Here is a 24,323-nt window from a genome sequence, read left to right as displayed (position 1 = left end):
AATGCCCCACCCATGCAATAGTAGCATGATTTAAGCCAAATCTGGTGGTGTGCATCAAATTTGCTCGACTTGGGTTCAGCAGATTAGACGTCTATTAGCCAATTCGACCGCTAATTCGGATCCTCCCGAAACCGACACAAATGCGATTAGAGATCCAACAGTTACTAATAGACAGGCTATTCGTCTATTTGCTCTACCCGAAACGAGAGTTAACGCACTACCCGAACCCGTTCCAATTTCCGATGAAACCCGATCCGATTTAAACGGGTCGGATATACGGTTTCCAAGCGCAAAGAGGCACGACGAAGCAAGATTTGGTGAAGTGATCGACGGAGGGTCGTTTCCGGCTCCGCCCCCTCTCGGTCGCTCCGTGGGATGCGGGAAAGTTCACGCTTTCTGGTGCCCTCTTCCCTCCGCTCTTCAATCTCCAACGGTGCTCTTCGGCTCCGTCTCGTCGCTGTTGGATCGCCGAAACCCTCGCCAAGGGTTTCCGGCCTTTGATCGCACCAAGAACAACGAGTCCTTGTATACTCCCATCTTCCCGTCTGTTCCTCTCTTGGAACCGAAGTTCTGGGATCTTTTGCTCTAGACAAGCACCAGAGAGCGATGACCGACGAGCCCAAGGCAAGTTCCTGATTTTCTAGGTTATTTTGCTACCGGCGTTTAGGGTTAAGTTATTTGGGCGTCTTTTGTCTACCTGGGTTTTGTGTACGATTTTGTACCCTGATTCTTGTTTCTTGAGTAGAAAGGCGATGATAACGCCACTACCGACATATACAATGTCGAAGCTGCTGAAATTCTTGTGAATGAGGCCCAGGTGAGCTTTCACGTCCATTTCTATGTTAGATAATTTACCTCAGAGTTGTAACTTCTTTGCTACTATTATTATTAAGAGAGGATTTTCTTCTGTCACTCGAGTGATGCGTGAGTGAGATTTGGTTGCTTGTGTTTATCTGATTTACACTTGTTGTTTCTGAAGGCTCTTCCTATCACCGAGGCGGCTCCAATCTATGAGCAGCTCCTTTGTACATTTCCCACGGCTGTAAGTGGTTTATATTTTATTTCTATGTTGCTTTTCCTTTTCCCAGATTGACGTGCTTGAAAACAATTCCATGAAAAGGAAGAAAAGATGCATTGTGTCACTAGAGGTTAATATGGAGTTGTAAAATAATTTTTCATGGTCGGAGGAAGGCGTAATGCAGAGATTGTCGTGATTCTCAGGCTCTCGCCAACTTGAATAAACTTCTTGCCTACTGGTAGCTATTGAAATAATCACTTTAAGAGCTGTTTCCTTCTTATTTGGATTCCTCCTGCATCTGCAGGCAAAATACTGGAAGCAATATGTGGAGGCATACATGGCCATCAACAATGATGAAGTTACAAAACAAATTTTCAGTCGGTGTTTATTGAATTGTCTTCAAATATCTCTTTGGTAGGCTTTGTTTATTGTTTAATATATTTAAGGGAGTGATTCTTTTAGTAACAAATATTATAGTTTTTCTTAATCTTTTAAAGTGAGCAACGTACCTTAGTTTTTTTTATGTACACTGGTATTAATGCCATTTCAATAATTTCTTTTGATGAAAATTTAAAATCCTACGTCAGTTAAGAAGTTAGATCCTGAGTATTATTGTTGTTTCTATATATTGGCCTCCAGTTTCACTTTGATAGCTTTGGCATATTATAAACTTTGCTCATTATTCTTTAAGATTTAATTTTGACCTTTTGTTGCCCCAAATGTTTAGTCATCCCTTTAACAATTCAATTTTATGAAATTGAGACCACAGAGTTGTTTGATGCTATTTCCTGCATATAACTATTGTAATTATTCATGGGCATATAGTTTCCATTTCTATTCAATATTTTGTAAACTGTTCTCATGGTTCGAAATGATATGAAATTTTTTAATATGAAGTCCTCAATAAATGGGGGTGAACACACAATTTTTGAATAAACCCACAGCTGAGGTGAGGGATTGCAATATGACACAGACATTTTGTGCTAATTGTCTTTTGGTGGAATTATGATTTTTTTAATTAAAATATGGACCCCAAAAATAGTGGTTCCTGCTTTTGTTTCTTGCACTCTGATTTCATCAAAATGCTAGAATATTCAGAGCATGAAAGAAAACTGATGTAGGATGAGACTTAGGGTTAATTGAGTCAAATCTGTGTTATTCAGCGTTTACTTTTTTATCGTTTTTATGTTATTTTTTTTAAAACTACTTTTGGTGATTGTTCTTGTGTTTTTCTTTTGTGTTGTATTGATGCTGGGAGTTCTGTGCATTTAGTTGAATGTAGTATGGCTTAGAGAAGTTACTAAGCATCAGAACTCAAGTTTGGATAACTTAAGATGTCTATATGGAACTTTGTGGGAATATGAATATTCCTAAAAAGTAGTATTCTATATTTATGTTTATTCTAGAGCGATAATTTAGATTGGTCAGGTTGGAAAAAAGTGGATTAATTTTGAGATATGGTGAATTGTGAGTTGGAAGAAACTTAATATCCTTAGTACTATGACCTGCCTTCCTTGTGCTCTCCTTTGCTGCCTGCCTTTTATATTCTTTTATTTTGGCGCTCCAATTCATAGAAAGCATATCTTACATTACTCCTCCAATAACTATTCATTGAAATGAATTTTTGTTATAATTAAATTTCTTAATATCTGACATTATCTTTCATTTAATGTTTGACTACTAAAATTAATAACTTTTGTAATTTGATTGACATTGTGGAGATATATTAGATGTGCTGATTTTTCAGGTCTACAAAAGACCTTTTTTTATACTCCCATCTCTAAACTGTCTATCCAGATGATCTGTTAAGTGCTTTCGACATGATTCCTAGGATATCTACCTCTTAAGGCGTGCCTTATCATTTAGAACACATTATGGTGGTGACATCTATACTGCAAGCAGCACTTACGTGCTGAATCAATAGCAACTTGTAAAGAGACCTGGACAAGTTATAATTAAGCAAAGTTAAGTTCTATATTTTATTTGCTCATATAGCATCAAAACTCCTAGCTCTTTACATCATTGAGATAAAGTCATGAAGCATCTGCTTTTGCTGAATCTGGCTCTTTTCTGGGGTGTTTGGATAAGGTCTTGAAGGAAATATCCAAAAGATTCATCACATTTCCTTGTATCTATATATTGTTGATGGATTTATTTTTAGTAGGATCGCCATTTGTTTTTTTTTCTTTCCTTTTTGTGTATTTGAAGGTATTCCTTTTTAGGTTGTGCACTTGTAGCGTTAAATGCCTTTGTTTACTATTATGTGAAAGCCACTAACTAATGGAAGGAAAAAGGTATTTGAATCAGTAAGGTCAATTTCAAATTTTTTGAGTATGAAGGCAAAACTGATGTTAAAAATGAACAAAGATGGAAACTCAAGGATCTCATGATGACATCCTTATTTTATAGCTTTTAGCACTTTTGAATTTCCAGTATGGACCACCCAATATATACCGGTCCATCAAAACAGTGGGTTTGCAGAATAGTGAACCATGAGTATTTCCATCTGACATTTTGCCTATATGGCCTTGACCGATATGTTCTCATTTTCCTTTGTTTTGAGGTTCCAAACTTGGTTGACAGCCAAACTTATGCTCTCTTTGGGTCTTTACTCTTGTGTATGCTAATGAAATCTAAAATGTTAATATTTTACCTGACTTACCTAGGAAGGGTAAACACTTCTTCGGGTGATTGAGTAAGACTTGGTCAGGTTTTAATTGTCAGTGCTAATACATTATTATCAATAATGTCATTTGCCATTTAGTTTATTTTAATGATTTTCACATATCCAAATTCAAAGAGAGTAAATAATTAAATTTCGAGGCATGGAATCCACAGTAGCAATGAAGACTGTTTTATTACCATCTTGAGCATTCTTGTCATCTCAAACAACTTGTAAAAGTATTTTTGTTGCTTTTTTTCATTTTGTCGTCCCATAATTACCCTTGATCAAAGAAAAAAAAGATCCTCGTATAAGCAGTGCTACAATTGGTAAACATATTTTCTTTTTTCAAGCTAAATTATTGGTTGTTCTAATATGCCTGTAGAAGCACAGTAGGCTATTGACGTAACAAATCATGATAGGCTATGTGATTGCCACTGTAACATGTAGATGGTAATAGTTACATTTGGTGTAAATCTTGTTCTTCATCCTTGTATTTCTTTTGATTACAGCTTTTTGTTAAAACAATCTGAGGCACAGTTATGGGTGATAAAATGATATCAGGAAATACGAAGGGTGGTACACAAAAAATTATTGAGGTGATCGTGTATCCAAAACTTTCTGTTGGATGCACTAAATACTTTAAGCCATAATTTTGGCAGGCCTAAAGCAACAAAGATTTTGTGATACCTTTTAATAATCGTGTATGCATTGTAGATTTTACTTTTGTATAATTTCAGCTGGAGGAATAAATCTGAACCAGGGTGAGAGGGTTTGTCTAAAACCATTAGCACTTAATATTTGTGACTTTTCAGTTGCATAAGAACTTGATTGACAGGTGGATGGATCTAGCTTCACCTCTATATTAATCCACTGTCAGCAAAATGTCTTTCTTTTGTCTTGAACCGTGGTAGGCTTTTCAAAATTTAGTTGGAATATTATTGTTTAAGTCCTGTATGAAAAATTTATAAGTAGCTGGAGTTAATCTTAGTAACAATCTAATTATTTAAGTATTTTCGGATTCTCCTAATGCAACATTCATTTTTGGAAAGTTATCATTGTAGAATTCAGCTTGAGGTTTAGATACTGGCACTGATACGATAGTCTATAACACTATTGGACTGAGACATACTGATTAGGATGATATCATACTGTCTGGTACACCCAAAACATATTAAAAATATTTAATATTGATATTTGGTCAGTATATTGTGTTTCTGACATACCAATGTGTACTGTATGATATTGTCAAAATACTGTGAAATCTCATAACCTGGTACTGCTTGTTAAATCTTATAGTCATGGGAAAAAATTCTTATGTTAACAAGTTATTGCTTTTTATTCTTTTGGATGCTTATTGACATTGCTTATTTTCAATGTGTAGGCGGTGTTACATTAGCTTTATAAAGAAAGTAAATGAGAAGAAGGGACTTGAGGGTGTAGAGGAAACCAAGAAAGCTTTTGATTTCATGCTTAACTATGTTGGTATAGTCAACCACCTCTGCTGTTTGGAGTTTCTTTTTAAAGTTTTTCATCTTGGAAGTCCTGTGTCGCATGTGATGTACAGTTGTTTCAAAGACCTTTTCTTTTAATTCAACAAATTAAGCTATTATACATCTCTGTAAATGTCTTATCAGGTCCATAACTATAAATGTTAACAAAAAGAAGATGAATAGAATTAAGAGTTCAATAATTATATATTTGATTTTGTGGAAATTTATTTCAAGGTGTTCAAGCAAATGCCTTTTATAAGAAGGCAACCATTATGCAAATGTTCTTAATTTCTTCCTGCAACATTTACATGCCAATATAGACTTTGGAGTTTAAAGATATTTGGATATTAGAAAAAGCTTTTTATCTCTTTTATCTTATGAACCATGTCAACATGGTTTGGTGCTCATTTTCCTCATGGCCATCACTTCCTTTTTGTCAAGACAAATAACCTCTTAACAGTTGAGGCTGTCTTAGGATACAACTTAATTAATCATAAACAGCATGTGGAGTTTTTGGTCATATCTGGCATTTTTGTTCATTTTTCCCTTCTGTTTTGTTTTAGGTGATACTTGAATTTGTCCAACTTTCATATTTGCTAATGCTAGCATAAGTTTTTGGCTTCATTGTTGAGCGTTTAGTAATCTGACTCTATTCATACTTAAACAGGATACGATATTGCTTCTGGACCTGTATGGTTGGAGTACATTGCTTTCTTGAAGTCATTGCCAGTCGGTGCAGTCCATTTCAGTCTCTATTCCTTGTGTTTTGCTAAGATTACTTATAGCATTTTGTATGAAAATGATGGCATGACTTTTACACTTGTTCAATTAGGCTAAGACAACTCAAGAAGAATCACATCACATGACTTCTGTAAGGAAAGCCTACCAAAGAGCAATTGTAACTCCAACTCATAATGTAGAACAGCTCTGGAAAGACTATGAAAACTTTGAGAACTCTGTTAGTCGCACGTTGGTAAGAACTTAAAGGTTTATGAATCTGAATATTAAATGCAATACAAGTTTGGAACTTATATGAGAGATCCTTGTGAAAAATTATTTGTTATGCAAGTTTAAATGATTTCTTTCAGGTTGTTCATTTTCTTAATGCATGATACTTTTATTTTTTTACTCAATTCTATAGGCAAAAGGGCTTTTATCTGAATATCAACCAAAGTTTAATAGTGCCAAGGCTGTATACAGAGAGCGGAAAAAGTATGTTGATGAAATTGACTGGAATATGCTTGCTGTGCCTCCAACCGGCTCTTACAAGGTTTACTTCAGTTTTTACTTTAGGTTTGATACTTCAACTTGTCTAATATTGAAGTAACTTATGCATATCAATGTTGTTAGATGTCATTGTTACTTTATCCCAAATTTTGCTGTGAAACGTGGAGTTTTCTTCAATTAAAAGCAAAACAATGTTAGTGCCTATACTTCTGCAAGGGCAACTGCCAAGCTATATAGCAGAATAGTGTAATCATCTAGTTATTCTTACTATCTCCTTAGTTTATATGTTTATTGTTATTGGTTTATCTTATTGTTACTCAGGAACAGAAAATGATAATGATGGTAGCAAAAATAAAAATAGATAACTAAGTAATATAGTCCAAAAAAATTTAAGATCAAAAGAAAGGAAAATGATGACCCCTTCATCTAGCGGTTGGAATTCTTAGAAAGAACTGCTCAATGATGGGTCAAGCATATTATGTCTTTTGCGCTCCCCTGGTCTAGCGAAACGTGCTTTAGATTCTGAAGAACCTCACCAGTAAGAAACTTATAATTATCACAATAATATAATTCTCAGATCATTTATATATCAGGTAGCTGTATTCTCTTGGTCATTACACTGATAGCCATTGAGTTAGACATGCAATTGGATACTGGATACTTCAAAAGGAAGAAATAGTAAACTAAGTTAGACATGCCCACTTGGATACTGAATACTTCAAAAAGGAAGAAATAGAAAACTACTGAAGCACATTAATATTATTGGTTCATCTTAGATGATATAGAGGTATGTTCAATTTAGTTATCATTCGAGATATCAACTTTACTAGACATTTCACTTCCAAATTGTTCTAAAGAAAAGTTATATTAAATTATTAATTGCAAAAAATTATGCTTCTAAATTGCTACTTAAGCATTTAGATATTGGCCCTTTGAACTGCTAAGTTGATCAAGTGGCTGCTAAACATTTAACTAGGTAAATGTTTAAGCTTTTGTTTGAAGCTATTTTAGCAGCATATTAGGTGCTCAATTAGCTACTATGAACCAAACTGGGATCTACAATCGTTTACTGTCTGATCCAAATTTCTCTATCATCCTTATTCTGAGAACAATCTATTTATCTTCATGTATTTAATATATATTATCAACAGTATAATTGTTGTCATTTGGTTGTTACTATCTTTGCATTGATGATCCTATGTAAAGATCTTACTTTCTCCAGATCTTGCTTTGATTTTATTTGAAAACATGAGTCTTAAGAGGCAAATTAACGTTTACCTTTGAATTTATATTTTCCCTTATGAATTAGTATACATGATTTGAAGAAGGTAAACAAAAGGAAAGCACAGGCAGATATAAAAAACATGAAGCCATGAGTTTTCCAAATTTAGCAGCATCAACCACACTGGTGACATAGTGATATATATGTGCCCAGCTGAGATGCAAGAGTTTTATGCATAGTGACATGACATCTGTGTCAGGTTGTCAGCCCAATGTTGTGTTGTCACATCCTTATAATGGCATGTGATGGGCATTAACACTACCAGCAAAATAGGTGGCAGAATGGTGCAAGTCATTGAGACTGTAGTGTGCAATACAAGGTTGTACCTTGTAAGAACATATGGTAGGATTAATTTATAATCTTTTTTTTGTTGTTGAGAAAACTAATATATATGTCTTCATGTTCCCAGTATTACTGAGAAGTATTACTTTTTTCATTAATTTGGACAGCTAGTAAATTTTGTAATTCCTCGACCTCCCCACTTTATCAAATGAGTTTTTCAGTTGTGCATCCAATCTCATCTTCATCCTTTTGGCTTCAGATCTCTCTCTCTCGATCTGTATCTATCTCTTCTACTTCTCTCCCCTATGTTAATTATTAACTTGTAAGAATTTCTACTTGCAGGAAGAGCAACAATGCATGGCTTGGAAAAGACTTCTGATTTTTGAGAAGTAAGCCAGTAACTTTATTTTTCTTCGTACACTAATTGTACATCTGACCTGATAGCTGTTTAGGTTAAAGTTAAATGTTAAATGAAGTCAAACTTTTCCAGCATTAGTTTCAGTTTTTTGGTTCTAAATTTTAAACCAATAAACTTAACTTTGAAACTGAAACAGCCAAAAAACAAGTTGCACAGCTCCTTATTGGTAGCAGATCAGTGACATGTTTTAGGTTACACATTCTTACATGCTTTAAGATCTATGCATACGTCAAACATGGATCGAAAATTAAATTTTGATCCTATGGTCCAAATAGAGAAAAAAGTTGAGAATCCTATTACTTTATTCTCCTGAAGTTGACAGAAATGTCATTGAGATGCAATTGCATTGGTTTAGGTATCTAGGTCAAATCTTCAATATAGTTGAATGGGACATGAATCAGTTTCTAGGTTATCACGATTGCATCTTAATTTTTTTCCCCTAAACACTTGGATCAGCTTAAGATTGGTCCAAATCGGATTCATTTACAGGCTAATATTTGGGAGTCAGCTTCATGAACAAAATAGTTTTTTTGAATGGTTTTGTGGTGGAGTTAAGAAGATGTCTGTTGTGATGTAGGACAAGTGCTCTGGTACCAAATCAGATGTTGGACAAATTGCTCTGTTATCAATATGATGTATCACAAGTGATTAATATCAAATCTGATGTAGGACAAAAGCATGAATGAGTAAAGAACTTAAATTTTATAGGTTTTGTAGTTGTAGAATAGAAAAGAACAGATATTAGATGAGATGAAAGGAAAAAAAGATCCCACTTATTCTGGCTCGAGCATTAAATCTCAGGTCACGCATGGACGACGTGATCACACGATCTAGAAAAGAATGTGACCTCACACCACAAAAACACAATATAGAAAAGACTTCATTCATTCAGTGATTTTGTAAGTATCTCAGAATATTCCTTCCTCCTTTATAAAACCCTAGGTACTAAAAGAAAAAAAGAAAAAAAATATAAACGAGGAAACAAAGTAATCAAGAAGATTACATCTCCTAAGTGAATGCACATCAATCATTTTTCTTTCCTTCTTTGCATGATATATATTTCTAGATTTGTTTTTGGCAAATAATCATCCTTTTTATAATATATTTAATTTATAGGTTTTTTCTTTATTAAGCCTTCAATTATTATCATACTAATTTTCTTGTATGGATGGAATCTTTAATCAAGAATCAAAATCTCCAATCAAGCCTAAGATTTGTCTGTCTCTTTTCTCTATTTGTTTGGCTTCCCTTTTTTCCTTCTCTTTAGGCAATCTTGGTAACTAATATAAAATTTAAAATATGTCATGTGATAACTTGTGGCATTTGAAAAGATCACCTATACTTGCAGAATCAATACAAAACCAAAATGTTTGCTATAGCATGGTTCGTCTTATCTGTCCGTACCAGTGTATCGATCAGTTGTCGGTACGACATGGTTCGCATCATACTGGTGTATTGACCAGCTATTAGTATGGTACGTATCGAGCTGTGCTGAGCATACCAACACGGTACATTGGAGTGTATCGATGTATTGCCTGTACTGGTCCTCTATCGGATCGGTACATATCGCCTGTACTGAGTAGTATGCTTGGGTACATCAAACCTTATGGTACGATACATATCGAGCTGTATCGAGTGTACTGACATATGGTACATGGGGGCATACTGATGTACCGCCATACTGGTTCCCTGTTGGACCAGTATGTACCATCCGTACTAAGCGGTATGTTACGGTATAACGAACCTTGTGCTATAGTATTTTCGTGTTGGAACTTCCAAAGCTACACAAATATAGATTTTGGAGAATACATTGCACAACATACTCAATCCATTGAACAGAGTTTTTTCTGATTCTCATTTGGTAATTTGGTACTTCTGTGTTTCTTTGTATTCTTTCTTAAAACATTGGACTTGGAATGAAACTTTTGAAACAATGTGAACTGAAACCAAAGCTCTATGGTTCCAACCAAAAACAAAGTGGAGCTTTGAGGTCTCGACAGGCAGTTAGATTCTGCAATATATTTACTTCTTAGAAGAGCAGGAGTTACCATATATATCACTCTTGATGTTTAAGACCTTCAAACTTGAAAATCGAAGCTGACATTAACTTGTTAATGTTATTGTTTTACTTTGATAGGGGCATATAAGATTATATGTCAATTCATGGCTTGCATTAGGACAAATATTTCAGCTCAAGAATTGAAATATGGCCTATAGTGCTTTTTCCCAATTGGCATTGCCATTGTGTTTGTGCCATTTCCTGCCAAGTTAAGCTGACATAGATCATGACATGCTAATGTTACATGTCCACATCCTTGGATTCAAAATTTGTGGTATGCCACGTATACAAACCATAAAAAACTAATAACCATGTACCAGTGGACAATATTTTATTATTTTATTATATTCAGGTGTTACCAAAAACTAATATTTTATTAATTTTAGTAAATACTGAAGTATACTTTACTAACATATCATACCAATATAAGAGGGGACTGATATGGTCCGATATCAAAGATGAATTTGTTGCCTCTGTCCACCTTTAAATGCACAAGTATAACCTGAACTTTATGTTGGTTCATATTTTGGAAGCAGTCATACTTAGCTTTGCAGAAGAACATCTTTTGTGCTAGTATGCGGTGTTGAATTTCGGATTTTGATGATGAAATCAATTGATGGGTTAATTGATCTAATCCATATTATTGAAGTTGAGTGTGCAGGATTTACTACGTCAGTCTAAAAACATAAAGCAAGGATACCGAAGTCAAGTTCGATGGACGTTTGAGAGTCCGAAGATTCGTCGGAGATGCTGTCGGAACCAACCAAGAGAGATCAGAGACTTGTCGGAACTTTCGGAGGTCTGCCGAAGAGATCGTTGGAGGTTCGCAGAGATCACTAAGAAGTCTCGGCTACTCGTTGAACTCGTCACAAGATCGGGAGCCTGTTAGGAGTCCGCTGGAAGAAACCAGAGGGCGTATCGGAAGTCCACTGGAAGAACGCGGGAAAGCTCGCCGAAACAAAACTTGATGTTGGTGGTTAAATACTTGCTTAGGATTATGTTTTTAGGTATGTCGTTCACATGTAATTAGGGTTAGGATTAAGGGATAATTCTATACCTTGGTTAGGGGCCAACTGGGCCCAAAAGTATCTTAGTTTGGGTTGGACGTAAAGCCCAACCAGAAACTTAGAAGGACAGGCGGTAGCACCGCCAGACTAGGCGGTGGCACCACCCAGCACCCAAGACCAGGCGGTGGCACAGCCACCAACAGGCGGTAGCACCGCCAGACTAGGCGGTGGCACCGCCCAGCACCCGAGACCAGGCGGTGGCACCGCCAGTCTCGGAAACCCAAAAGGAATTCAAAATTGGAGCCCAAATTTTGAATCCTCTTGGGGCCTATAAATACCCCTCAATTCTCAGCTGAGAAAACACCTTTTTGAAAAGCAATAGTTTGGGTTAAGAGCTTTAGAATAGTCTTAGCAAGTCTTGCTTTTCATATTGCTTAAGTGTTCACCTCCTCCCATCTTGTTGAAAAGAATTGTAAGAGTGTGAACCACTTGTAAAGGTTGTAAGAGGGGTATTAGTCCTTCCCCTACAAGAGATTTGCTAGTGGAAGTTGGGAGCCTCTTCGAAGAAGGCTTCGCAAGTGGATGTAGGTCATTTTGACCGAACCACTTTAAAAACTGCTGCGTTATCTGGTTTGCATCATATTCTTGCCACTTACATACTGCAAATTTCGTTACTTAGTCATTACGCTTCTATACGTCTCTAAGTTATCAAGCTTCCGAATCGGTTCTCATTGATATTGTTTGTTATCGTGCGAAAGATTTTTCCGAAACCGAAGTTTTAATCCGCTGCACTAATTCACCCCCCCTCTTAGTGCCGCTCCGATCCTAACATGCGGTAGCACACCAATAAACTTCCAGTATGGCATGTAGCTTGGTATCCAATATACACTAACACTTCCAGTATCTTGCCTTATCAAACTACAGTTAATTGGTACTGTAGTTCCAGATTCCTTACGTAGAGGGTTAAAGGAGCTCTTGAAATATGGTAGTTTCTTATTTAGCTTCTGAATAGTGCTCTTTTCGATTCCTGTTCTTGTCGAATTGAAAGCAAACACAATGTTTTCCTGTTACCTTAGGTTCCTGACAGAGAGCATTCTCCATGTATATTAATATAGATCTTGGGCAAGTGCATTATACTCTTCCAACTAATTCTCTGTTGGTTGTTGTCCAGAGGGAACCCACAAAGGATCGACACTGCATCTGCCAATAGACGGATTACCTTCACGTATGAGCAGGTACTCTAGAGTAAGGGTTTCATTTTTCAGTGATGGAACAGAGGTGTGCCCATAATAGTAACATTCCAAAAACCAAATAGATGGTTGGTTTTACATGCATTGTGCCTTGTGCTGGTACCCTTGTGGCATGCTGGGCACACCTGGCTAGTTGGCTCTGTTAGCAGATGCAATACATTTGCAAGAGTTGAGTATATGTTGTTTCTCTTTTCCTTGATCATATTCGGTGTTTAAGTATATGAAATAAGATAAAGGATTCAGTTTATTGTAATGTTATTATGTAATTATGAACTCTTATTTAGCATATCAGCTTGTAATTATGATATCTTCTAAGTTATCCATTCTTAGTGTTTTTTGGATACACTTTAATATATGTTCTTCCATAGTTCTAGGAATTTTTTTTTATAGTCTCATGAATTATATCTAAATATCTTTTACTAATATCCAGAGTCTCATGTATCTCTATCATTATCCTGATCTGTGGTATGATTATGCTACATGGCATGCAAATAGTGGTTCTGTGGATTCTGCAATTAAAATTTTTCAGCGGGCTTTGAAGGCTGTTCCTGGTAATCTATTACTATCTTTCTCTGCTTAGCAGTTAGTGCGATCCAGTTGCATATTTCTGTCACCTGTCAAAACAGATACATACTTATTACTAACGCCTTTTTTTCTTTGCATTTTCCTAAGAGCTCATAGATGTGGGAAATACCAATTAATTAGTTTTTCTTCTTTGTAGATATCATTTTTATGCCTTTGATAATTTAGTAAGCTTTTTGAGGAGGTTATCTTTCACATTTTTAGCCAAGGTTTCATATACCGTTCAGATGGTACAAAGAATATACCTCAGTATCGGTTCATATTTACTACTTTTCTATTTATTAGAGGTACTGGGTGGTTCTGGTCACTACACCTTACCACACTGGCCCAAAAGGTTATTGAAACCAATACTGGGTCGATCTTTAAATCCTTCATTTTGGCATTGTGATTTTAAATATAGAATTTAGGGCACTGTATAAGCACCTAAATGCTCACAAAAGATGATAGTGCACATAGTAAATAATATAAGATATATGATACAGTGTCATTTGACAAGGGTCCATTGGGCATAGTCATGGAAACTTGTGGAGCCATATACTTCAGCAATAATAACTTTTACTAACCTAACTATTTGGAGTTAGCTACAAACCTTTTCCCTCTATTGAGCTCTTTGTGAGATGATATCTGTGGTTCGATCAGGAACAAACAAATATCTTTTATTGCTTATTAACTTGGGACATTATTGTTTGTTTATTGTTATCGCTGTTGTTGTAAGGATTACATTTAATAGAAGTTCCACATTAATGTTTCTACCTCAAAATCATAAGAATAACAACTACGTTTAATTTTTGCATTCAAAGCTCAAGTGCAATAACTTTTTGGTTTTGTACATCTGAAAATGAAGCAAACCAACATGGCAGCTCTGTAGATGCATTATCTTTTGGCACCATTTGAGAGTGCACAGAACAATAACTATTTGGGTCAATATGTACATTAATATTGTTCTTGCAAGAAATAATGCATTAGGTATTGCAATTTGGATCCATGCAAATCTAGGTAGATTCAAATAGATTTAGGTTGATTTACATAGATCTAATTTAAATTTGCACAGATCTACTTCGGTGCATATGGATCTAGGTTGGGTCCACCCAGAGTTAGGCCAGATCTACATGGATTCATCCTGAATTTACGAATATCTAGGCTTGATTAGTGAGGATCTCGGCTAGGTTGGTGCAAATCTAGGCCAGATCCATTAGAATTGTGTCCGAGTTCACCCTTGAACTTGACAAGAAAAAACTAAAATATATGTTTAAATCCATGTAATCATGACTTCAAAATGAAATAATTGTGAAAATACAACTTCATTCAAGAGAAAGTGATTAATTTCAAATTCGAGGTTTGGATTTACCTGTTATCAGTGAGAAATAAGAGGATTTCTTGAGAATGAACCTTCAATTGTTTGAGACTAGCTTCGAATTTGAGGGAAATCAAGTTTGGAGAGTCAGATTGTGGTACCGGGGAGGGTAAAAATGCAGAATAGATTTCGGAAGAACACCAATAGAAGTTGTTCAGATAGAAAATGTCACAGAAGGCAAGGAACGAACTCTTGAAGAAACTTCGGTAAAACGAAAAATAGCTCACCACCAAGTTTAAAATCAAAAGGGATACAGAAAGATCACCACCCTAGTGAAAATAAACAAGGATACAGAACTGAAAGCAAAAGACTCACCACTCAAGGACACATCCAAGAGATACAGAGTTCAAAGAGCACTCCAAGAGAGCTTCTACCAATATCCTCAGTTTTCTAAAAAAGTCATTTCTAAGTCCTAAACCCCAAAATAAATACTAGTGCATGAAACAACCCCTCATGCATAGGGAATTTCGAAATTAAGTGCTTTACAGCTGCCAACCAACTCCATTAATGTATTCCTTAGCCATGAAGAAAAGCACCATGATATAGCTTTACAACTGCCAACCAACTCCATTAATGTATTCCTTTGTGCAGGGAAATATGCTGATTATGTGACAATATTATTGGCTGAAAAAAATATTATATTATCAGCATGATCCATATGAATAGATTGTAGCAAATTAGACACTCTCGTGTCAGATTGAGAGTGCTTGGTGAAAAATTGGGGAAAGAATGGGTTGAAATTGAGAGAGGAGTAAATAAATTAGGGTAGGGCTTTGAAAGGGGCTTAATGCAACTTTTTTGAATCATGAAATTGGGTAGTATGCTTATTGCCGGGTAAGACGGCTGCAACGGGCAAAGAACGGTATTCTTGGTTTCAGGACATTCTGGGCAATATCACTTGGTCTGCATATCAGTTCCTTGTCAGAGCAGTAAAAACCAGACCTTATTACGTGGTACTGTTGGTTTTGGGTTCCTTGGCCATATTATCACCCCTTGACAAGGTCCATAGAACATTCTAGTAAATGTAAGTTCAATATTTAATTTGAGTTAATAATTTTTTATATTTCATTGATTTATCTAACCTTGAATATGAGCAACTCTTCTGAGTTAAATGGTTCAAGAACGTTAGGTGCCAAGCATCTATACCTTCCGAACCAAAACTAAAGAATAAGGCCAATTGCTTAATTTTGTATGTTTAGGCCTTGGTAATGGTTAAATGTTCAATTATTTTTTTAGATCATCTGTTGCTGGTAACTCTAGTAACTTGTTTATAGTAACCATTTCTGTCATGTGTATTGGTTGTACTTTATGTCATTTCTGCCTTTAGGGCTATCAAGTTATGCAGATTGATATTGATTTGAGAACTTGTTTAAGAATTTTGGATTTGTAAGTATTTTGTTTTCAAATTTGTTTATTTGCTGAAAGCTATAGCCTTTACATGAATTATACTAGAAACACTGGTTTATAAAGATGATTTTATGCTTTATATTGAGGACATACACATGGTTTAATTTATGTTTTTCTAGATTCTGAGTTACTGAAATATGCATATGCGGAAATAGAAGAATCTCGGGGTGCAATGCAGGTCAGGATATAGTCCTATTTAATTGTTTCTCACCAGTTTTACAGTTCATTGAAGACTGTATTCTTTCCATGCAGCCTGCCAAGAAAATATATGAGAGTCTTCTTGCTAGCAGTTCTAATTCAATGTCTCTAGCTCACATTCAGGTGAAGTATCCTCATTTCTCCTTTTTTTTGCTTGTATTACATAAGTCCACTAATGATATTCCATGTGCATTTTCAACTTGATTTTTCCTGTTTCTGATGCAGTTTATTCGATTCTTAAGGAGAACCGAAGGTGTTGAAGCAGCTCGGAAGTACTTCTTGGATGCTAGAAAATCACCAAGCTGTACATATCATGTCTTTGTTGCTTATGCTACGATGGTCTTTTGTGTCGACAAGGACCCAAAGGTTTATGATAGACAAATGATTTTGGTTTTCATATCATTTTGTAGTGCTTCCAAGCTGTGGATTTTACACCTTACATTAAATCATGGAGTTATTGAAACAACTGCATTTTTGTTTAGTTCAGTTATGAGCATAACTTATTAATGCTGGCCAATTGTTAGGTTACCATGTGCTATCTTGATTGATTAACGACGATTAGTTGTTATTCTATAAAAAGGAAATTTGACAGGCAAGACGTAAAAGCTTGTGTGGGTGTATTAGATAATAATATTTTTCCTAAAACTTTATAATCTTCTGGCGCAAATAGATTCAATAGATTTAGTACAAACTACATGAAACCTTTCCTCCCTTCTGCACAACAAAGAGCCACAACATCAGATTCCAACTATTTGTATGTGATAGTTCTTCTGTTATCTTAATAAGTCTGTATTTTGTAGGCTGCACACAACATCTTTGAAGCTGGATTAAAGAAATTCATGAATGAACCTGGTTACATTCTTGAGTAAGTTCTTCCATTTCTTCGTTCATGGTAAATGCAAAAGTTGTTATTTATTTATTCTTTCTCCTCCAAGGGCTTGTAAAATGTTAATAATACTTTTTGAACTGTTTATATCTGACCACCCAGTGTGTCCCTAGAAAAACCCTAGGAGAACAGTTGTTACTGGGGATCTTAGTTTCTCACTTTCTCTTGTGTTTGCTTTTCACGAGTGTTGTTATCAATAAAGAACTTTATTTTAATGAAACTCCAGGTTAGATATTCTCTTTGTGCTAAAAGAATTATCTTCCTTTTTTTCATTGCAAAATACTAGCAAGTAAGGCCTTTCTTGTTTCTGCTGAAACAAACATCAATATTAGTACTTTTATGTCACCATGAAATTTGATTTACATATGAAAATAGAAAGTAGTGCCTTTTTGCAGCCTTACACACTTCAGTAATTGCATTAGAGAATTCTAAAAGTGTGATGTTTTCTTGCAGATATGCGGATTTTTTATGTCGTTTAAATGATGATAGAAATGTACGTGCTCTATTTGAGCGGGCTTTGAGTTCACTTCCTCCAGAGAAGTCTGTGGAGGTATTCAGGTTTTTACTTTCAAGATTTATCAAATGAGTCTCATCTTTGTGCACTTTGATAGCACCCTGAAATGTTGTATGGCTGATTATATTTGGTGGTGTTGATGTTCTAACGGACAATATGATTGCAACTAGCATGAGAGTGTTGATGTTTGGCAGCTAGGATCTTTATTTAGTTGCCCTGTGTCTGACTGATTCCACCAGTTCAAGTAGACTTATTTTTATCCAAGCCATAAGTGTGTTCAGGGTCATGGTTTGCGCAATCTTGACCCATTAGCTGGTTGGCCTAGATTTGGATCGGTCCTGTTTTGGTATCCAACCTGAACATTCAAGCTGCATATTAGACATTCTTAATTTTCTCTCAGCAGAGCTGTGGCTGAAAATTTTTATTTGGTTTTCAAGAAAGTACACACGTGCAGTCTCATGTACTCTTTTACAATTCTCAATCCCAAAAGGGTCCTAGTTTCATCATACAAGTATCTGTCTCTATGGAGTATTCTTTTTTCTTGGCTGTTCTGTGGACTAAATTTATGTACCTGAATTATAATGCCATAAGAAACTGATCCCTGGAACAATGGTAGTAAATAGTATGTTCGCTAACCCAAGTTGTAATCAAACTTGCTTCTAAATTTTACCTTCTTCAGAAATGAAGTAACAATAACTACTTATTAGTTATCATTAATTATTTAAAATTATTATTTATCCATAAATCTTTTTCACTACAGTCTCAATGCTTGAGTTAATTCTGAAAAGGAGTCTTTTCACTGGATTGGACAACTAATTGTTCTTATCATAAAAAAAACTGAGCTGAGTAAGATTTTCCATAATAAAGTCACCAGCAATTGGACTAGACATAAACCTTTCAATCACTATGCTTTGTTAATTTCTCAGTGTTTTACTGGATCTGGTCCTCTTTATCATTTGCTTGATACAATTAATTGTACTAGTTCTCATGTAAACTCCTCGTGCAGATATGGATACGATTTTGTCAATTTGAGCAAACATATGGAGATCTGACCAGCATGTTGAAGGCATGGCTTCGTTTTTTACAATTTCTTATTAAGCAATACTCGTATTCCAATATGAATTGAATTGATTGCATCGGGCATTTTGAAAATAGTCAATGCATTTTCCTGCAAGTAGAACATGATAACTGATAACTCTATATGCACCTTAAGTTCTTTCTTGATGAAGTTTCCAGCTTTGTTCCCTAATATTGAGTGACATGACAATTATGCATAAGGTTAGGTAACAATGTATTCTCGATCCTGATACTAGAAGCTGATGGATCATAGAGCTGTGAAGAATTCCATAATTGTTTAGAGCATCTTCTTTCTAGTAAATGACTAGGGTATTGTGTTTTAAGTTGCAAGTGACAAAATGTCTAGTAAAGCTCAGTAGACCTTTGTTTTATGTATTTTCTTCAAAATATTATGTTTCACTTAGTGCACTGCATAAACAATTTAGCTCTTCTTAATTTTTGTTCTTTTGCATGCCAATGGCATGATGAAATTAACAATTGTGATTGATTATTTGTAATTAATTTTCCAAACTTAGGGTGGAAATTTTGACTCGATGCAATTGGACATGAGAATGGTCAACTGATGTTATAGCTGCAATGGCATGATGAAATTAACAATTGTGATTGATTAATTGTAATTAGTTTTTACCAAACTTAGGGTGGAAATTTTGACTTGATGCAATTGGACACGAGAATGGTCAACCGATGTTATAGCTGATTCTTGTTAATTATTAATGAGGCTGATGGAGGATTAAAGCAGTTGATTTCAGTTAGGTGGGCCCTTATTGGGTACTAAGAATATGGAATAATCATAATTTGGGCTAGCTTGGATCATGAGGGTTGGAATCCTAGAAGGCCTATTTGATGAATAAGCACCAGCCAAAATTCCAAGAGAGACACGTTTAATTGATTCCAGAAGTGTATAGTAAATTCGGAGGATGCCAAAGAGTTTCTGGATAAATGGGGCTTCTGCATCTTGATTAAGTTAGAGAAGAATAGATTGATTCTGTGATAGCATTAGGAACATTAGGGTCAGCTAGCTTGAAATTCAATCTGATTGCATTTGTAAGAGCCAATAGAAGGTTTAGGTCAAGTCTTACTGGGTCTAGTTGGGCTATATCATGGTATACTTGTCATACATGAAGCACATCAACTTTGTTTTGAGCTCCAGTGTTGGTTTTAAAGATGATGTATGAATTTTTGCAAAAATATGGAGAAGCATATAAAATAAAGCAGAAATGCATTCACTATAATGTTTCCAGTCTTATTTATAACTATTTCTTTGCGCACAGTAGGTATCCTCTGAGGACTTAAAACATAGTAAAAATTGTTGCACATTGTTACTGATAATTCTATAGCAGAAGCCGATTAGGAAATACTTTAGAGGTTTTTTAGATTACAATCATTATTTCATAAAACAATTTTATAAAAAATGTTTAATTTCTTGAAATTGAGTATGAATAATGTTGTGTTCCAACAAAATTTAGTCTAATTTGTAAATTTTTTGCTTGAGTTAAATTTATATTTAACCACACACAAAAGTCAATTTATAATATATGTATTTCCTCACATTAGTGTGTTTGTTTGGAATTTTGTGTATGTATCTACATTGGCAAGTACTCAAATTAAAGCTTTTGGTCTCTTAGTGTTAGTTATTGATGAATATAACTAGTGTCTGCTTTACTGAACCTGGGAGATGATATTCTGAAAATGCATCAAGAACTCAGGTGCTTTTTCCATTAAGGTCAAAGACAGTTTTTTTGCTTACTGTGCTTTTGTGTCCGGTATTTTTAATTTCACTCTTGCAACATTCATAGGTTCCCTAGATGCAAGGGATCTGAATAGAAGGGAGTTTGCTAGATCTGACCCAAAGAACTTAGAATATAGAAAACATGAACCAAAAATGTCCATCTGTGAATAAATCTTGGTATATTAAACTGTATTCTTGTTATTAGATTTATTGTTTACTTAAGGGCTATAATATTTCTCTTTGATTTTTTTTCTGGTGTCTTTTTCATCTAGAAGCTCGATTCAGCTCTCATTTCATAGATCTGGAGCTTCATCAATATATGAGTTAGCAGAGAGAGCAATTGCTCAACCATCACTCTATATTTGGCTTGAGTAGGATATTTTACCTTCCTGTAATTAAAATTTGTGGATTTAGGCTTTGTGACTTGTTCTGTTAATACAGGTTGAACAAAGAAAGAAGGAGGCTTTAACTAGATCAGTTGAGGAAGGTTCCACAGTATTGGAGAATACTTTATATGATGTCATCTCACGTTATAGCTTCATGGATCTTTGGCCATGTTCGCCAAAAGATCTGGATCATTTGGCAAGACAGGAGGTAATCATTTTGTTGGTTTTACTTGTATAACAATTATGCATTATGTAGTCAGCAAGCATTGTGTTCTGCTTTAAGATTCTTAAAAATCACATCTATATACCAAAATATATCGTCATTTTTTATTGAAATTGGAATCTTTTGATTATTATCTTTTTATATTTTCAGTCACTTTATTTCATTTTTTGCTAAATTTAGGTAGCATAATGTATAACAACAAAGCTGTAAATATTCCAATTATTTGGTGTCGGCTACATCAATATTTTACCCATGAGCTATGTAAAAAGCCACATTCTTGGTTAAACGAAGGGCATTTAAATATTTATTTATAGTCTCCAATGAAATCTTTTTATACCCTCTCCTTCTCCTTGTACCACTTTTAGTAATTGTTTCAATTCTTCTAACTACGTCATCTATTTATCTCGTTAACACTTGTGTATACCATGTTAAACCATTAGCCCACATTTTATCTTGTATCTAAGTTACACCTCTTTGTTTACAAATGAAAATACTCTATACATCCATCTCAACATTTTCATTTCATTAATGCAAACCTTTTTATGTATTTAGGTAGTAGAGTGTAACTATTCAAAATATGAAATGCATCATTATAGAGACTTGGAGCTTATTTGTATATCAAAAGGATACAGATAATAAAATCCTTTGATTAATGAACTTATCCACATGATTTACCATTGTTTATTTCCTCCAAGATCCTTGGATGCAAAACCGGTTGAGAATTAGAGAGGAAATTGTTAAAGATTTCTCAAACACCCAATTATTTAACTTCAAGTGCCTTGACTAATGGGATTCAGTTCAAATTAGAGGTGTCATGATAGGGAGATGACCAAAAAGAACTTGGTGAAATACCAAGAGAAAGCTTATGTATCCATGATGATCCTAGGATTTGCCGCTAATTGAGCTAAATATCAGAAGTATCTTAGTAGATGACCTTGGTTACATAGGGCTGGAGTCTTGGTTTTGCTCGATTCCTTGAATGTAGTTTGTACAAGCAGTACAACAAGAAAGAAAAAACGATAATGTACCAAATATCTGAGATTGCCTACAGACAACCTTTCCACTGTTGACGTTAAGCAATATGCCAATGAAATCAAGGGCATTCAATTATCCTTCTGTTGTTCTTATTAAGCCTTCTTAAATCTCACGCTCTCTCCTCATGCCACTAATTATAGTCAACTTGTCTTACCACAATGTCTATTTATCTTCTTTCATTATGTTCATGCTATTTTATATTATTTTTTCTCACTTTATTAGTTATAGGGGCTAAGCCTAATTCTTCACAAATGAAATTATCTTTTACTTATCTTTTTTAGTAACTGCAAACATCCATCATAGCATTCTCATTTTGGCTACAGTAACTTTTGGAATATGTTATTTCTTATCTATCCAATGTTTTTTATCAATAAAGCATGATTGGTTTTACAACATGTGCAATGCTATATTTTCTATTATGTAGAAGAAGTATGAAATTAAATTATTTCTTGATGTGATAATATTGTGAACTTATGACTTTCTGTTGACAGATTATTACAGAATGTAGTGAATGTTTCTACTGACAAATAATACATCCATATTCTCAATTTAGTCGATTTGATGTGAGATACATGACAGTTAAATATTTATGCATTAGTTGAGAAGCAAATTTCTTGTTTTTCCTTGCTAGGAAGAATGTGTAAGAGGTTTATTTAAGCATAGTTTTAACTTTTAAGTGCTTTTTACATAATGATTCTTTTCAAATTAATCTTAGTAGGTTTTTCTTCTATTTATTTTTGTGTGCCCTTTATCGTGCCAACAGTGTGATGTTTCTTTAACAATTTCATGTTACTTTCAGTGGCTTGTAAAAAACATCAACAGAAGGGTTGACAAGTCAAATCTACTACATGGAGCTAATATCACCGGTATCAATTATTTGTCATTCTGCAAAAAAGTTCCCATTCATAATAATTTGATAATTATAAAATTATCATTATGTTATGGTGCAGAGAAAGGTTCTGTTGGATTAACAACAAATTCCAAGGTTTTGCCGCCTTCTGCAAAGGTTGTTTATCCGGATACTGCTAGAATGGTTATATATGATCCAAGGCAAACTTTAGGTAAAAGTCTTTGATATTGACAGTTTTTTTAACAGAAAGGGTGCAAATCTATGTAGTTGAATTGGGCATCCAATGATTCCCATATAAATATGGATTTCTTTTTTCACACCTTGTTGTTACCAACTTCTTCATCTTTAAGTCCTTTGTCAATATGTTCTAACCCTCACAAAAGGCATAGCAAACTAGGGCTTATCTTTGCAAGAAGATTGGTGAGATAAATGAGTCTATGGAGTCATTGCTTGTTGGGGTTTGCCTTGAGCTTCTCTGACCACTGTTAAGCTGGATCAACCAATCTGAGTCAGTGCCCGCAGCAGCTGTCCTGATTTCTGCCTGTATCTTGGCTAAACCATGAAATCACCATTAAAATTGTCAAAAATGACCAAAAGAGCAGGAAGAGGATATGCACTGGAAGAGTTTGGAACTATTAAGTAGGCAAGGCTCAAAATGTCATTGAGTTTCTTTTATAAAAGAAATGTATAATAAGATAACATTATGTCCAAAATCTACCCTGACTTTTTTGCCCAGCTCAGTCAATCATGATTCTTGTTGCTCATCCAGTCCCACACAAGCTGATGTTTGGATAAATGCTGAAGGATAAATTGGTATATAAAAAATTCACTTATGCAATATGTATAGCAATTAATTGAAGATAGTGGACCATAATATAAATTAAGAAAACAATATAACAGAAATAGTTTTATATTACTTATGTATGTCTGATTTATTGGTATCCATTATCCTAGTAAATTGTTATACAGAACTCATCTTTAGTAAATTATCAAGCATTAAATACTTATAAAAACAAGTATATGTGTTATATGTTTATTTGTATACATAAAATTATTCTTAATAAGAGATTAACTTGTTGTTGAAGGAAATATTTCCATAAATTTTATAAAACATGTAAGAATAAACCTTTTGTATAGAAACTTCCATCCCTTCTTATATTTATATTTTTTATGTATTTCTTTATGTTATAAAATAATTTTATAAAAGGGCAACTTTCATATCTTTTTTAAATTTTATTTATCTTTTGAGTCATATGGTTTTTGTTCTTAATTACTTTTCAGCCAATCCCATCTATATTCTAACTCCGCAAGCTTTGCATTAAGCACCTTCGTTTGTTTGCTTTTTGATCGTATGTATTAGTGGATACCACTCTTGAAGAGACTA

The 24,323-nt window shown here is 34.6% G+C and overlaps 1 protein-coding gene across 4 annotated transcripts in view; it reads left to right on the top strand.

Moving 5' to 3' along the window:
- The first annotated feature begins 293 nt into the window (after positions 1-293).
- LOC135593286 (cleavage stimulation factor subunit 77-like) overlaps positions 294-24,323 on the top strand; it is a 30,144-nt gene continuing 6,114 nt past the window's right edge. Inside the window, exons 1-20 of one of the 4 annotated variants that reach the window (XR_010479495.1) lie at positions 294-624; positions 746-817; positions 980-1,042; positions 1,323-1,432; positions 5,065-5,165; positions 5,841-5,902; positions 6,006-6,146; positions 6,315-6,443; positions 8,307-8,353; positions 12,620-12,683; positions 13,129-13,249; positions 16,161-16,219; positions 16,294-16,362; positions 16,465-16,605; positions 17,040-17,104; positions 17,579-17,675; positions 18,646-18,705; positions 20,887-21,039; positions 22,889-22,955; positions 23,040-23,150. Coding sequence is in view for 3 of the 4 variants with exons in the window: in XM_065083192.1 (XP_064939264.1) it covers positions 607-624; positions 746-817; positions 980-1,042; positions 1,323-1,432; positions 5,065-5,165; positions 5,841-5,902; positions 6,006-6,146; positions 6,315-6,443; positions 8,307-8,353; positions 12,620-12,683; positions 13,129-13,249; positions 16,161-16,219; positions 16,294-16,362; positions 16,465-16,605; positions 17,040-17,104; positions 17,579-17,675; positions 18,646-18,705; positions 20,887-21,039; positions 22,889-22,955; positions 23,040-23,150 (1,750 nt within the window). In the remaining variant the exon portion in view is untranslated. Of the gene's footprint in view, positions 629-745; positions 818-979; positions 1,043-1,322; positions 1,433-5,064; positions 5,166-5,840; positions 5,903-6,005; positions 6,147-6,314; positions 6,444-8,306; positions 8,354-12,619; positions 12,684-13,128; positions 13,250-16,160; positions 16,220-16,293; positions 16,363-16,464; positions 16,606-17,039; positions 17,105-17,578; positions 17,676-18,645; positions 18,706-20,886; positions 21,040-22,888; positions 22,956-23,039; positions 23,151-24,323 lie in introns of all 4 variants that reach the window. The other 3 variants (XM_065083192.1, XM_065083193.1, XM_065083194.1) reach the window with 3 other exon arrangements.

This window comes from Musa acuminata, chromosome BXJ1-9 (genome assembly GCF_036884655.1).
Source record: "Musa acuminata AAA Group cultivar baxijiao chromosome BXJ1-9, Cavendish_Baxijiao_AAA, whole genome shotgun sequence".
NCBI lineage: Eukaryota > Viridiplantae > Streptophyta > Magnoliopsida > Zingiberales > Musaceae > Musa > Musa acuminata.
This window is presented reverse-complemented; position numbering and strand designations above follow the sequence as displayed.